Source organism: Engystomops pustulosus, chromosome 8 (assembly GCF_040894005.1).
Source record: "Engystomops pustulosus chromosome 8, aEngPut4.maternal, whole genome shotgun sequence".
NCBI classification, from domain to species: Eukaryota; Metazoa; Chordata; class Amphibia; order Anura; family Leptodactylidae; genus Engystomops; species Engystomops pustulosus.
Genome location: NC_092418.1, coordinates 21,635,012 through 21,651,745, shown reverse-complemented (window position 1 = coordinate 21,651,745; position 16,734 = coordinate 21,635,012). Strand labels below are relative to the sequence as shown.

Genomic DNA, 16,734 nt, shown 5'->3' with positions numbered 1-16,734 from the left:
ACAAGTACAACCTTCCTCTGTATGGATAGTAGAGAGTCACCCCTTTACTTAAATGCCACCCATATTTGTACCAAAGGTCATATTATCCCCTGTCAAGGTGACTCAAGTTTAAGAGAGTATGTCTGGAAACCCCTACAGACCCAGGACCCATCTCTTAGGCATGCAGACGGGGTTAAATGTGACTTTCCAGAAGCATGTGTTGTTCTATGACAGCTGGCCCTCAGCTTGTGGGGCTGAAGGTCACAGCCAGGATCAGCCCAGAGATGACAGATTGTTTAGGTCGAAAACCTAAAGACTGCAGTAAATCCTGAAGTGGCTGATAACAGAGAACAAAATCTCACTCTACACTGGATGATCTCTATGGGCCACTGCCTTTCACGAGGCCTAATGTGCTTTATGCAGACAGACGCACGGACGGACATATAGATATGAGAGAGGTAGAGATAGATAAATTGATAGATAATAGATGAGAGATAGATAGATAGAATGTGATAGATATGAGGATACCTACATATATTTAGATAGAGATAGATAGGGGATGGATGGATGGATGGATGGATAGATAGATAGATAGATAGATAGATAGATAGATGAATGATAGATTACATAGATGAATAGATATGAGTTAGATGATAGATATTATAGACAGTGTAGATATTGAGATACATGGATCCTCTCCTCCTCTGCCAAGTAATGATGGATAATGTGCCATTTCCTCCATGTCAGTATCACATGGGTCACATGGCTTGAGGGAATGTGCAGATTATCACATCTATACAGTTATCTACTGAAGAACGTTCTGCCATGGTGAAATCCTATAGTTATCATGATACAGAGGATTCTGGGATATCTGCTACCATCCATGCTGGACACACTACACAGAGCTCCCCTTGAATGACCTTTCCTGGAGGACGTCCTTGGTCGCTCCCAGCATGCTCTTCTCAATGACAGGGCTTGGAAAATCTGGGAGAATAAATTCCTTTGATCAGCCATGAAGTTAAGGTCACGAGTCACTAGGCAGAAAGACACAGGGGGTGATAGAGGGAAATGGGGTCTTTTACAGAAAATTTACACCAAGTGATAATTCTGAATTGTCTCCTTATTAGGCCTCATGCACACGATTGCTGTTTATGTCAGTTTCTGCTTTTCCTGCGGATGGGACACTGACGCATTCATTTCAGTGGGCACATGAATATTTTTAAAGGATCTGTGCGTTTTTGACGCATTCCACTGGCTTCAGCCTTGAAGCCAGTGGAATAAGTTAAAAACGTGACACACAACGCATCATGTGAATGCGCCCTGAAGGTTTTAGAAAGCTCAGAGCGGGTCCTTGTCTTGTCCGTGTTTGCAGTTCTGGCCTTCCCACAGAAGTCTGTGCGAACATGAAAATTACGGATCCCGTACTGGTGTCACCTGTGTAACATCTGTATTTACAGGTCAGCTGCTAGTTAACACAATCATGTGACCCTTCAAGGGGTTGGGACAAACTGGTCTTCCTTTTTGGAGATCCACAAAAGCGTGTACAAACTTAAAGGGGTTGGCCGACTATTTTATAAACTTTGCAGTTGGGCTGGGGAGGGATGTTCGAAAGAATTAAACTGTCAGAGCCGCCCCCGTTTCTTTACAGGGGCACGGCACATCCGCTCCGATGGCCCCGACACCCCCAACCGGTCTCCTTCCTAGCACCTGATATAGTGTTGGTACAGGAGACGGGTGGGTCGGACCGCCGGAAGCTTTGAGAGCTTAGGTACTGTGCCCCCGTAAACAAACAGGGGCATGGCTCCGATATATCACCGCAAGGGGGTCCTGGGGCACCAGAGGATCCAAGAATAGGTTTATTTTTTTTTTTAACAGCCCTCCCCAGCCCCCAGCAAATTATTTGTGAAGATCCACGAGGTACTCGAGGTACTGTCCCGTTCTTGTGGGCACTGCTACACTCAGTGAGTAGATGGACTCTTGTATTCATAAAATATTTTAATAGAAAACACTACTCGTTTCGGCTTCGGGCCGGAGCCTTCGTCAGGTATGTAATTTCTCACCTGACGAAGGCTCCGACTCGGAGCCGAAACGCGTAGTGTTTTCTATTAAAATATTTTATGAATACAAGAGTCCATCTACTCACTGAGTGTAGCAGCGCCCACAAGAACGGGACAGTACCGCGAGTACCTCGTGGATTTTCACTACAACGCCAAGTCCGTCACCGCTAGATGCTCGGACCGGAGTCCCGTCAGCAGCAGCTCTTCTCCTTTAATTCACTTATGACATGCTCCATTCTCTACTGGATAAGGTGAGAGTCACTCTTTTATATATATCTCCCTCCCAGTAGAATACACTTGAATCTCTCACGCTTTTATCTCCTCTCTTCTTCTGGCATTGTTGGTGCACACCCGTGGATCTCCACACCAACGCACCCAACGTTAGCTTTTTTTTGTCCTTGTCCAGCAAATTATTTTAAATAGTCACCCCTCCCCCTTTAGGACACACAGACCGTAAAAACAAACCACAAATTTGTGGTTTGCAGCCTGAGCACAGCACAGGTCACCTTACTCTGCTGTCCATCTGTTACTCATATGGAAAAAGTGTTCACAAACTGACAACTGGGGGTCACCTTTGCTTTGTGAATATGGAGCCTCCATACACTATCCAATCTGAGAAGGATTTTGCACCCAATTAAATGGGATGATCAGAGCCAGTTTGGATAGGATATTAGACATTGCCAGGAGGAATAACAGGGGAATGAATAGATGTAACACGATTCAGTTTTGTTATTTCATTACAATTTTAAACATAAACATCAAACATAACAATTTTTGGCAGAGACTGTCATGTCCCCGATTGGCCCTATGCAATAAACGTCTCATGCCTAAGGGCTGTTTCACATCGGCGTTCTTTTTCACATCCGTGATTCAGTGATTTCCACAATGCTGCACAAAGCCGTTGATTTTCTCTTTGGCTTGTATTTTCAGTAATCCGTCATCCATGGAACAAAATTATGAAACATTTGCTATTTTTTTCACAGAACGCAATAGAAGGCTATGGGTGCCCAAAATAAACTGATGAAACGTCCGTTGTTTTTTTTTCCACCAGGGGGGATGTTTTCAAAGCAATGTTAAACCTTTAGAGGTTTTATCACAGGCAGGGAAACAAATCGGAGCACACGCGCCAATGTGACACTACCCTTAGACATCACATAGACCGCATGTAACCTCTATGTAGTGGTCTGCCCTATATATCAGGGTGCTGGGCTGCCAGAGCAGTGCCCAATAATACCAACTGTGTGGAAGTTTGCATCAAAGTTTTGGGACCAAGTATTTAGGGAGAGTAGGTCAGTGTGTGTGTGTAACCACTAAGTTAGTTGCCTCTTGTAAGACTAAGCAGGTAGATTGTTGTTCTTGCATTTCCACATTGTCCAAATAAATGACTGCACAACCTGCAAGTTGTGGCTCTAAAAAGTGTCACTTAGAGGGCCACACATCCTGTTAAGGCCCTTCCTCATTACATGGATTTTACTTTCCTCCATTATCATTATGATTTTAGTGATAAAGTAAATCTGAAGCTTCTGCAAATACAAAACGATTTCTCCTTTTCAGAATATTAATAAGTGGTTCTGTCACTTTAAGGCCCTGTAGTTCCCTAGGACTGTGGGATTCTGGGAGTTGTAGTTCCGCCCCATAGACGCAGTAAGAGAAGGCTGCACGGTGAAACTCGGGAGGATGCTAGTAGCTGCGGCCGCCGACAGGAACAAGGAGCCGATCCTTGACGTCCTGCGGCAGTATGTGCTCCCCACAGCCCCGGAGGTGCGGGTGCTGGAGGTGGCATCGGGCACCGGGCAGCACGCGGCTCATTTCGCCCGGGCCTTGCCCAATGTGCGTTGGTTTCCTTCCGAGATGGACCAGCGCTGCCTGCGGAGGTGAGTCATGTGACCAGAGCGGGTCACGTGGACGGAACAGGTCAGGTGACAAGCATCAGGTTAGGTAGGAAGCGTAGGAGATAATGAAACCCGTAGCAGCCAATGAGGTCGCTTCTTTCACTTTCCATAGAGCCGCTGAGAAATGAAAGCTGAATTTTGATTGGTTGCTACGGACTTCTCAAACTAGTGTTTCTAAAACTTTATTGTCCACTACAAGCCACGACATGTTAACCTTCAATTGGCATATAAACAATCTATAGACTTTAATATTGAATTCTGTAACAGAGCAATTCTTTTCTTTATAGTTTTTTTTCAATTCTCTGTTGCCACATTTTATTAATATTGTCAATATTTAGTAATATGAGAACCATATGGAAGTACATGTAGTATTACCATCTTTGCAATTCAAAATAACTTTTCTTAACAGGGTGTCACTTAATCCCTATTGGTATCATGGGGTTCCAATGTGGTAACAGAGGGTTGTAATGGACAGACAGTTGTGGACCTACTGCACCACAAAAATAGTTTTGTCCAGGGCTACTACAAAGGACATTATCTTAACGTTCAAATAAATATTGAGGGCGCAGTCACACGTTGCATTTTGTCCTGCATTTTCATTGCGTTTGAAACGCATTACAACAGCTGAGGAGAGGTGATTTGCCTAATTACATTACCGTTTACATTTGTTAACATGCTTGTTAACAAAACACATGTGTTAACATCGTGTTTACAATGCGTTTGGTAAACGGAAACGTTAACAGTAATCTAATTAGGCAAATCACCTCATCTCAGCTGTTGTAATGCGTTTTAAAATGCAATGAAAACGCAACCAAAGCGCAACATTTTTTTAATGCATGCGTTTTTGGGCAGACTGCTCAAAATGACAGTGGACAGGTAGAAGAGGTCGCATATTATATAACCACTTAGATATTACAGTTGTTGTTTACTTCAGCAGCTAAGAGGTTAAACATCTTTCCTCGTAGCTTCCCCTTATCCCGGTTGTTGTAGCAGAATGTTGGCCTTATTGTACTACGCACTATATTATGTTGGCTTCATACTATCATCTACTAGATAGAATAAGGTTATCACTTTAACACACTATTCAGACTATTTTTCTGTTTCTGCAGTATAACCGAATATATCTCCAAGTGGTCTCTTACCAATGTGGAGCAACCCCGCACCTTGGATGCCTCCCAGAGCTGGAAAACTTGGGGCCTGGAGCCAAATTCTCTGCAAATGGTCGTCTGCATCAACATGATCCATATATCAGAAGCCAGCTGTACACAGGTGACTACTGTTTGCATTAATTACTTGTTCAAATTGAGTGCCTGGGTTGCTTGAAATCTTTTTAACATTGTGACCAAAAGGTGGACCCCATGAATACCACAAAATATACCAATGAAGATATGCCATAGATATGAAGGGAATATTAGAAACTTTAGATATTTGTGGTCTCAGATCAATGAAATTCTGTTCCATCATCTTATCCTTCTGGCGTGCTCTTTGTATTGTATGGGCAGCAATTGAGCTCAATGGCTGCTGTGTAATAAGTGGACAATACAAGGGACTCAAGAACTGGTGGCACCATCCTTGCTGTATTATTACACCTATATTATAGTAGCACAACATGCTTGTAGTTATATGTATTTGCATGATGGGAGCATGTATGGATAATGCCTCACAGGAACATAGATTGCAAAAAACCCATAGTAAAAATTAGCGATTAAAATTTCCCCTAATCTGCTATTAGATCACATCAAGATTTGCTACTTTCTGTAAGAGTGGCACTTTGTAAACCCAGATAGATGAGAAAAAAATGACTGGGAGAGGGATAGGGTGAGACAGTGTAACAGCCTATCTGCAGCACAGAGGGGCTCAGGCAACCGCCCAGTAGCCCTTTAGACTCATTAGCATAATTTTTTAAAGTTGATTTTACAAGGGAAGCCATGGATTACAAATATAAGAGGATTACCACAGTCACGGTTCCTGGATCTATGAGTAAGAGCCCCTGGTTTGTCATGATGGATTTTTATGGTAGATTTCCTTTAAGTAAGATTTCAGTAAATTTTTTACCCTTATTATAATTTGGCTATTTGCTCACCAGGGTCTGTTTTACGGGGCTGGAAATGTCCTGCAACCAGGAGGCGTCCTCCTCACCTATGGGGTAAGACCGACTCATAGTATAACATGCTGATATTCATTGTGATGGGTAGTAATGGGGTGCTGGTATATTAAGGGCCACACAATGCAAGAGATCTGAAAAGTATACTTTTACCGAGAGCAGATTGTCGCATCTGTGTCTAGCCTTAGATCTAGTCCGCCTTTCCATGACATCTCTGCGTTCACTAACCATTACCTCCGTTTTCTCCCTAGCCGTACTCTGTCAATGGCGTCCTCACCCCACAGAGTAATATTGATTTTAACCAGAGTCTGAAAAACAGGTATTACTCAATGTATCCTCTCTGCTTTCTTCTTGTTATTCTATGTACTAGACTCGTTTCATGTTTACGTTTAAATGGCTTTTCTATAGATCAGTGATATTTACTTAACAAAGTACTGTACCTACTAGTACTTTTTCCTATAAACTGTCTCATTGATGATCAATGTTAGAAGATATAGGGCCACAGGGCACAACATTGCCCACCCCTTAACCTGTCTGATATGATCCCTGATATCAAATTTAATAAACTTGAATTGATAAATTTGTATGCTATGTGTAGTAGTCATATAAAAAGAGATTGATATGAGTGACCTCAGTCTAATGCCCTCTTAATGGTGACCCGCTTCTTGATATCCCGATTTAAACTTTTTGGTTGTCGGACCTTATAACAATGAAAAGTAAAAAAAAATCAGCTTAGTAGTTGTCATGTCTCATCTCCGGTCACGTGATTACATATATCTACATTCAGAGAACCTCTTTAATCCGTACCCCCCTGTCTGATGCTGTTTTGCAGTAATCCTGACTGGGGAATCTGGGACACATCGGATCTGCATGAGCTGGCAAAACGCTGCGGAATGACGCTGGAGAGAATGGTAAGGAGTTCCTAGGGTGGCCATATACTTTAGATGGTAAATATTTGGTTGAAGGCTACTCCATCCAGCTTCTTACTATAATTTACGGAGCTGAGCATGCATGTTGTCACAGTGGGGAGAAAGTTTTTAACAAAGTTGATAACAAGTGGCCTCCCATGTGTCCACAATCCTTCTTTCATTCTGTCTTGAAGAATCAGGGCCTCTCCATACACGTCTAACTCCAACTGGTCCTTTCAAAATCCTGGACAATCCCTTTAATATCCCCACAGTTACGGTATATTCTTTAAATGAAATACTACAACATCAGGTGCAGGAGATGGATAAATGTGATGCTGTGTATGGATAAGAAGCCTATAAACCCTTAAAGTATTGGGATTCAAAAAGTTTCTTAAAGGAAAAGTCTGTCTAGTCATGATTAAAACTCTCTGTTTGCAATGTTCTAAAAAAAATAATTCCAAAGTTTAAGAAAGAGAACGTTTGTGTTCAGAATGGAGATTTTCTTTACGTCAATGGGTGAATGGAGCGTCCCTGGTGTCTACATCTTACATTGACATCCTGAACTCTGCCGGTTAAAGTGTTGCAGGCTGCCGTAATAACCAAGGTTAATGGTCTACAGGGCAGCGGCGGGTGCGACAATGTCATAATGACAGACACAATAGCGTTTTTATGTCTACCCCTCCCCCACAGGACTAACCAATGCCTCTCTCCTACCATGTGACACACAAACCTTTGCGCCACTGATCTCCTGCTCTTACCTTGCGTTACAGGTGGACATGCCAGCAAATAACAAGTGTTTGATCTTCCGTAAGATGTGATCCAAGGTCATATCTACAGGAGGCGCCTGCGTATCAGCCTTTACACCCTGCAGTCAGCACCTTCAAGGGGGAATATTCGCTCATTTTTTTATGTATATCAGTACTTACATTTGGGTAAAGCTAATTACAATTCATGTATTAATTATCCAGAATAAAGGAAACCATAAAATCACAACCAGTTGTCGTGTTCACTGGAGTTGATCATTCTTTTGGGTCTGCAAAAATACATTTTTAATACACAACTGTCTATAGAAATAAGGGATTCTGTACAATTTAAATGCAAACTATGTGAAAGGGGCTTAAAAAAGTAAAGGGTAAAATGTTTTTGACTACATTCTGATTGGGCAAAATTATACTTTAAGTATGGCTCTCCCCCTGGTGACCTTTTTTGGTAGTGCACAACCCACATATCATGTAAGGGATAATAGTTTTCAGAATTATTATTCAAAAGTAGATTTTAATATAGTTTCCTATATAAAGGGGTTTCCATACCTACTGGGACCTCACGAACAGGGGGTCTGCATATTTTGCATTCATTTCTATGGAGCTGTGGGACACTGTTGTCCAAGAAGTCACAATTGTCCATTTCTAGAGGGGATATGCTGGCCCCTGTTCTCAAAATCACTAGGGGTCATAAACTTGATCATAAACTTATCTGGTGCATAGACACTAAGGGTCTGTAATGGAACCTATAATGCCATAAGCAACCCCCCGTCCCCATAGGTTACAATATACATTTAGCCACTTTACTGAAAGATTTGAAGTAAAGCAAAGAGTTATTACAATTTATTTATACTATGAGAAAGAAAAAAAGTAATTGATGTATAAAAATAACACATAGGATAGAAATATCACCAGCAGACTGGATGCATCATACAGTATAAAGAAGAGCTGCAAAAACCATAAAAATGTCACAGTGAGCTATATTTAAGGTTAATACATATATAACATGTAATAAAGTCATGTCACACCTGCCTTATTATTAAATGTGTTGTATAATACCCCTCCATTCACACAGAGGACATGAAGACCCCCTTCCACTTGATTTCAGGGGTCCTGAGAACAATGTAATGCTTTATTTCCTCAGTGGTGGCGCTATAAGGAAATTGAACACTTACTAGAATCCCTCACAGAATATAGATATCAGGGACAGCCCGTGATTAGGGGACCCCTCTTACTTAAAGGGATTGTCCAGGGTGATCCCTTTTCCGACTCAAGTAATGCATAACTCTCTGCATATTTGGTGAGTTTATGAGATTATAATTTATACATTAAAACAAGGATCTAGTGACATAACTGAGACATGAGATGAAGTCAGAATAGAGACTGATCACCAGCATCAGGATCTATTATGTAGAGTGCTTAGGGACTGTGGAAAGGACTATTTTAAATCCTTTGTCTTCTCAGTCCTGAAATCGGTTTAGCATCTGACATGTTCCCTTTTCAAGCATGTCTCTGACCTTCCTCAGTCTTTTCTCATTAGCGGGCCGGACATAGCTTGAGGGTCCTAATAAAGCCATGCCTTCTTGTACTTCACCCATGATCAAGAGCTGATTGTCTCCTGAGCCGGCGAGACTGCTGCACACACAGCCGCTTCCTCCACCGTCCCCCACTGTCACTTCTAAGTATTTGGTATGGAAAAGACGGAGACCCATGTAGTCATCCTTTAGCACTTCTATGAGGACCACCCGCAGCACTCGGTCCTCTCCAGAATCCTCAAGCCTCCCCACAATCACAAAGTCACTACGACACAAGCTTGGGACCAGTCTTCCTCGTAGATGGCATCCTTGGCATGGTTTAGCACGTGGCAGAGGGCAGCGATCGTCACAGGCTTGTCTGCTCTCAAAATTGTTTTGGTTGCCATTACACCCACCATAAATGAATGAGAAACATTGGCGCATTAGAGGGCTGTAAGCCCACCTCCACTGCAGAGCCTTGCATGGTCCCTTTACAGGTGGTAAGGTGCAGAGATCTGGTGCTCGGGGCTGGCATGACGATCTGCACTCTTCGTAGGTTTGGAAAACATTGGTACCCCCGGGGCACCCCTTGTTATAGAAGGTCAGGCAGTCACCGCTTTGTGAGTCGTAGAACCAGCAAAGAACTCGAAGACCTAGGCAATCTTTAAGATCCGGGGGCTTGAGGCATTCAGAAGGGTGAACAGGACGGCGGTTAGTTGTAACCCCTGTGGATATCCCCTTCTTCACAACAGAAAGTGGGAACTGAGCTCGGAGAAGTCCTGCAGAGTTGCGTGCCATGCAAACATAAATGCCAGCATCTTCTGGGCGTGCATTGTAGATGACAAGTTGGCCAGAATTGGTCACCACCAGGTTGCCATACATCTGGTCTGGTCGCATAAGTGGTGCTGCAGGACCCTCGCCCAACTTCTCCCAAAGGATCTCAGGCCGTGGACGACCACTAGACTCGCATTGTAACCCCACAGTACCACCTATGGAAACCGTCTGCGGTGCTGGTGAATGGTACAAGGCTGGCGGAACCGCCACTTCCAATGGTGTTGATGGTTGGGTCGGCAGGAGGGTGGTTTCAGAAGGTGCTGTAGTGGTCAGGGGCCAAGAAGACACAAACTTGCATGGCACCTCAACCAGCGTAATAGCTCTGGCGCAAGCCTCAGCATCCATGTAGCAATGATTATAATAGGTCAAACCATCTGAGGCACAGGTGAACCCCGGCTGCTTCCCACATCGCTCCCGACAGCGGCACACCGGACGCCCTTCCCACATCTCGCAGACAGATCCCTGCTGAGCACAGACGAAACCTGCGCAGGTGGCAGGATAGATAGATCCGAGGGCAGGCAGGCCAGAATCAGGATAGCGGGCCGCCACACAGCTCTGCTGTCCGCAAACATTGGTGCAACATTTCTCAAAGGGTTCACAGTCCTGAAAAGGAACCACAGTGACATATTATTACTATATGAGATTACACTGGGAGTTGTAGTTACACTGGAGAACCACAATTTGAAATTAATGAATGTAGGGAGATCGTGTCTACTATACTAAGAACCTTCTCTCTTCATAGCCTTAGATTACATTCGGCAGGTTTATTGCTGAATTTTTTTTAGATTGTCTCATTCTTTCGTCGGACTGTGCACCTTTTTCGAGTATTTAACAGGTCTGCGCTGGGATTTTGGTGCATGCAATCCTGTTTTGGCACAGCTTCGCTGCTTCCATGCGACACAATTTAGAGGGTGGGCCGTCAGACGATCCGACTGATTCGGACTGTGAATGGGATTTAACTTTCAAATTGTGTTGCAATCCCAAGCACTTACATGCACCACTAAAAAGATGGTGAACTCTGTCGGACCTGAGCGGGGAAGCGACACATGCAGGATATCGGGCGCACGGTCTTAGTGAATGGCCGCACAGTGCATGATCGTCGGACAATGCACTTTCGGTGAACTTCCACGGCCGGGCATGTAAATGTGCCCCAATGTTTGGACCTGCTGCACAGTATAACATACTTCATTCTTAAGGTTAATGTCCAACCAAGATGTTAACATTTTGAAAAGTCCATATAAAATATGTGTTAAAATCCACACATAGCTCACTCTTACTGAGCTGTTCCAAGTGTTCGCTCACTTCTTCTACGTCTCCGTGGGTATTCAGTGTCACATTTACACGGCTGAATTACCATAAGTACAATGCACATTTCATAATGGGTTGAATGCAAGGATTACAGGCAGATCGATGGATTAAACCTTCATTCATTCTTACCTGATCGGCTTCACATTCTCTCTCACAGGTGCTCTGGGCGTCCACCCACAGGTTGGCATTCAGTTGGTTTGGGCAGATGCCAAAATGCCCCCTGGCAGTGCTGGGGCGAGCATGTTGGTATTGTAGACAAAGCAGAAGAAAAATAAGTGTAGCCCTCATGTCCCTTTAACTAGAACTCCAGATCGCGCACATATATGTGCAGCGTCACGTGTCCCAGAGTCTAATACATATTTGTCAGGAGTTAGTAACGTGTATGTCATAGGTCAGGGGGAGGCATGTAAGTCCCAAATTACATATTTGATAACAATATTACATAATTGATAAGAATGTAACAGGCAAGACTGAAGATTGCAATATTGCATTGTACATGGTGTGTGCCTGTGTCTTAGTCCATGTAGGTGCCAGCAGGGTCAAGTACATGTGGGTTCGGGGATACGTAGGGGCACCTGACCTGTATTGCGCATGTCCCGTCAGCAGAAGGTAAGTGTGCCAGGTGATTCAGAATGCCATTCCTGACAGCACGGGTAGAGAAAGGGACCAAGGCATCTTGTGGGCACAGTCTCCAGAGTGTTGTGTGACGTGCCAAGTTTCTCCCCTCTTGTCCTCCTTTTACCCGCCCCTGATGTGGGACAGGATAACTTTCTAAAAAGGATCCTGAATGGGAGGGAGCAGACCCTGTCTGTGAGTAGGGAGGGGGTTAGTCTGTCTGTTTTTATAGGGGGTGATGGGGACAGCAGGCAGGAGTAGCAGACTGGTTTATGTATGTCTGCCCACGTTGCTCCCTAGTGGGTAAGGGGTCGTAAGTGCCACACAGGGCATCTGGGCAATGTTGTGGAGTGCGTGCTGCAGCAACTGGTGCATGTGCCCTCGGGGCAATGGTGCCTTGTGTTATGTATGCGTTGGTGTGGGGGTATAGAGTATGTGAGGGGCACACTCATGCCAAGGGTGTACCTATTGTTATGGATAGTATTGTGTGTCTGGCAGGTATGGCGCGGCTGGCAGAGGTGTAGTGTGCGGATGAGACAGAGGGAGTCTGCCTACATGTGTGTGCCATAGAGGTGTACGGTGAGGAAGGGGAGAGGAGGAGGGAAGGAGCGCTGAGCTTCCCCGTGATAGGGGTGGGAGATGGGGGGAGTAACCCAATTCCACCCCTTGTTGTCTCCTTTCATTCAGTGTTGGTGGCTGCCAGTCTGTAGCCCCCTCCCTTCTGGCAGACATTAAATGAAGGGGATCAAAGGCCGCTGCCGTTTAACCCCTTCCCACACATACTCAGTCCCTGCATTGACATCTCCCTGACAATCCGGCCCATTCCTCTAAAAGGATCAGGGAACTACAAGATCCACAATGCCCTGGGGGAGGGGGGGGGGTTGAAGTTATAAAACATGTACTAGTGCCCAGAAAGGGGAAGAACAATACATCCATATGCATCTCATCTTATATATATTTAGTGTAATGATACCTGTATTCGACAATCACGTAAATAGCAGTATCAGGATGCTCTTTGTTTCCCATAGTAACCAGTCACAGCACAGCTTACATGACATATTTTGCTTCCGTAAATTGAAAGTTGCGCTGTGATAGGTTGCAATGGGCAACAAAGATTAATTTTTTAAAGGCATTCTAATAAATCTCCCTCATTAGGCCCTAAATTTAGCCTTTTGGCCATAATAACCAATTATATAACCAACTTTTATATGTTCGAGGGCTGTTTCACAAATTATAGCTAATAACTGATTGGTTGTTAAGGCCAACAACGCGAATTTTTCTGTCAGGATAGTTTTTATAAATTAGTAGTAACCAGTAGCTCTCCCGGACGTTATTGTTTTTACTAGATGCATTGGTGGACAGTATTTTTATGTATTGTGTGTGGGGTGTGAGGAGAGATATGCAATAGAAGCAGAGAGCCAACAAAATGATGAAGCAGGGAGCCATCGGCTGTCAGCTCCACTATTAGGCCTCTGCCATTGCTATGTGTGGCAGAGGCTGATGTTATAATAGGCAGCACTATAGAGGGCTTTATCATTCGCGTGATAGTATAGTGTGGTAGCCACAGAAAGGTGGGCACACAAGGGGATGGGGTAAGGGTGCGGTATAGGGCCTTAACTTTGACTACTGTTTCCACTTTTGGACAGTAGTGATGGCATCAGTGATTCAGTATGGGGCCTTCCATAAGAAGATAAGGGGTCATTTTGAATGCATTTATATCGCAGTATGAATCCTGGTGCCCTCCACATTTGCGTTGCAGATCACGTCAGGGTGCAATGCGTGAAAAACTGACGTTTTTTGCTGTGTTTTTGGTCCTTTGTTCCTTGGAGTCATTAGCGTTTTTGCGTTTTTCACGCGTGTGTTGTTTGCGTTTTTCACACACGTTTTTAAAATCATATGATTCTTAAATTGGTACTTCCTGACTTTTTTCACATCACCTAGCGATTTAAAACGCATTGCACTTGCAGTGCTCGAGAGTGCAATGCGTTTTTGATGCTTCTCCATAGACTTGAACGGGGCGTGAAAAATGCGCGTGAAACGCAAAAGTAGAGCAAGCTGCGATTTTGACGCGCGTGAAAAAAAACCCCCGCAAGTAAGGACAAGCCCACTGGAAACAATGGGACAGAGTGCAATGCAGGTTCTGCGCGGCAAAAGCATGTGCAAAACACGCGCGTGAAAAACGCTAGTGTGGAAGGGGCCTAAGAGGCGCTATTTGCTGTATTTTTGAACACCATGAGTTTTGACTACAGGCAGTCCCCTACTTAAGGACACCCGACTTACAGACAACCCATACTTACAGACGGACCACTCTGACCTCTGGTGAAGCTTTCTAAGTGCTTTACTATACTCCCAGACTGCAATAATCAGCTGCAAGGTGTCTGTAATGAAGCTTTATTGATAATCCTTGGTCTCATTACAGCAAAAAATGTTTAAACTCCAATTGTCACTGGGGCCAAAATTTTTTTGGTCTGGATCTACAATTATTAAATATACAGTTTCGACTTACATACAAATTCAACTTAAGAACAAACCTCCGGACCCTATCTTGTATGTAACCCGGGGACTGCCTGTATTTGAAATAAACATGAATGTGACATGAAGCTTCACTGACATTACTGGGAGTCTATGGCTATAACACCCTCCGCCTCTCTATGGAACCATTAGTCCTGAAATAAGTAGTAATAATAGTAAATTACAGATTGTTATATTCATGAGGAAACAAAGACAAAGCCGTAGCCTCCGCTCTCCTCTGTCTGATCCTGTAATGAATCCGTGACAGATATAAGATTTGTGTTTCATGCTAGACGTCTTATTTTCCAAGGGAAAAGGATTTATGTTTGTAGTGGGTGCAGAGAAATCCACGATCGCCCCATCTGTTCATCTCGCCCGGGTCTGGAGGTCCCATGTAGCCTGTTGCCTGCAGGGCGACTGCCGAACAAAGGCGTCCTCACCACCCCACACGCCAGGGCCGGCTAATTATGAGGCTAGCCTTTACACAGCCATTAGCAGGACTCAATCCCAGCTGTGGCCTTACATGGATATCTGGCACACGCTCCATGGGGAGGCTGAGATCAGGTTTTTGTCGAGGGTATTGTCCACACACACGTGTACGTGAAACATTAAGATGTAAGGGGAGGGGAGTGAGGGTGTTGATGGGTTAATTTACATGGACCAACATCCGACATTTGGGGGAAAAGCTGATGTTGCAGGACAATGGGAGGAGTAGTGATCAATGGAGAGGTCTGTATGGGAAACACAAACTCATTTCAATAATAATCAGATATTTCAGTCATGATTACCAACCAACGTAGGAAGGGAGCATCAAGAGATCCCCCTCTTATATCAGTGCCGTTTTTTTTTTGTAATGCTTTGTTCATTGTGGTGCAGATGATTAAGCCGAGTCCACGTCATCCCGGGATCTGAGCGGCATAGAAAGCCTTGAGAACTTGAGTACGGGATAATGCAGCTCCATAGATGCGAGCGCTTAAGGGGGTGGCAGGGAATTCCTCAGAAGAGGAGAACAAGTTATCTGAGGGGATAAGAATAGGCAGCCATTGTTGGAACTGTGGAGGAGTGTAGGAAAGTATTTCATCGTATTATATGGAAACATAGGAACATGATAAATCCATCAACCTAAAACTCTGCAAAGTTTAGGGCCAAGTGGTATTAACCATCAAAGAATTATTTGTATCGACTGCACGGGAGGGTATGGCGCGGGCTAAGGAGTGGAGCTGGTACCAGCTGTAGTTAAAACCCTAGAACAGTGGTGGCAAACCTATGGCACGGGTGCCAGAGGTGGCACTCAGAGCCCTCTCTATGGGCACCCGCGCCTTCAACCCAGCGCAGAGTTTGCCAAACAGGACTCAAGGCCTCTTGTACTCCCAGGCAGCCCAGGACCATGGAAGGAAGTTACAATGATAATCCGAAATTCTCCTTTTTACTGTATTAGTGTCCATTGTCACTGTGCAAAAATAGGTGGGTTTTGGTTGTAGTTTGGGCACTCGGTGTCTAAAAGGTTTGCCATCACTGCAAAGTTGCCCTGTTCCAGTTGGGTGAATAGATTGTAGGTTGTATTGTGGCTGAGCTTGGTATTGCAGCTTTGTGTAACAAATGCAATCTCAGCAGTCTAGGAAGTACAACTGACCAGTGTTGGGAGCACTAAAGGGGCTGTAGTAAATTCCAGAGTAGGGGATAACAGGTTGACAGTGAGGGTCTGATAGTTGGCACCCCCACCAGTCACAAGAATAGACCCCCGAGCAATCTGAAGAACGAGGCTTCATGGCGCTCCATTTCATAGTATGGGAGAGTTAGAGATTCTAGAGAACAGCGCTGGTGCATCTCCTGTACTCTCCTAGGTAGTGAATAGAATTTCCAGAAATATCTGAGCACTGTGCTCAGTAATTTCAGACATATGTTTGTCCTGCCATTCCATCTTTTTGCAAGCACGGGAGCCCTGTTCCCCGGATTGCTGGGGGTGCATTTTAGTGATCGGTGGGATTCCCAGTAGTCGGGTCCTTGTGACCGAGGCGAAGCAATCAATCAGTTTGTAAAAAAACACTGGCCTCCCCTTTAATGGCTACTAGACATCTTTACCATACAGACTGTACAATGACATGTGCAGTTATACGGGATGCAATGTGGGAGAGTTCGGCTCATGCGCTGACGACAATTGAAAGCAACTGCGCAGAAATAGGACCTGCTCCATCTTGCGTCTTGGGATTGTGCACGAGCCCATCCTAAATTCTACATCGTGTGTAAGTAG

The 16,734-nt window shown here is 44.4% G+C and overlaps 2 protein-coding genes across 2 annotated transcripts; one reads left to right on the top strand and one right to left on the bottom strand.

Annotated features, from left to right (window-relative positions):
* The first annotated feature begins 3,646 nt into the window (after window positions 1-3,646).
* Window positions 3,647-7,933, top strand: METTL26 (methyltransferase like 26). The gene is made up of 6 exons (XM_072120204.1): window positions 3,647-3,910; window positions 5,038-5,197; window positions 6,015-6,074; window positions 6,284-6,351; window positions 6,865-6,943; window positions 7,711-7,933. Exons 1-6 carry the CDS (start codon window positions 3,714-3,716, stop codon window positions 7,756-7,758), a joined length of 612 nt encoding a protein of 203 aa, XP_071976305.1. The 5' UTR covers window positions 3,647-3,713; the 3' UTR covers window positions 7,759-7,933.
* A 641-nt stretch (window positions 7,934-8,574) lies between these two features.
* Window positions 8,575-12,601, bottom strand: WFIKKN1 (WAP, follistatin/kazal, immunoglobulin, kunitz and netrin domain containing 1). The gene is made up of 2 exons (XM_072120203.1): window positions 11,487-12,601; window positions 8,575-10,652 (listed from the first exon to the last, which is right to left on the bottom strand). The coding sequence occupies exons 1-2, from the start codon at window positions 11,643-11,645 to the stop codon at window positions 9,162-9,164; spliced, it is 1,650 nt and encodes a 549-aa protein (XP_071976304.1). The 5' UTR covers window positions 11,646-12,601; the 3' UTR covers window positions 8,575-9,161.
* Between the last annotated feature and the right edge of the window lie 4,133 nt (window positions 12,602-16,734).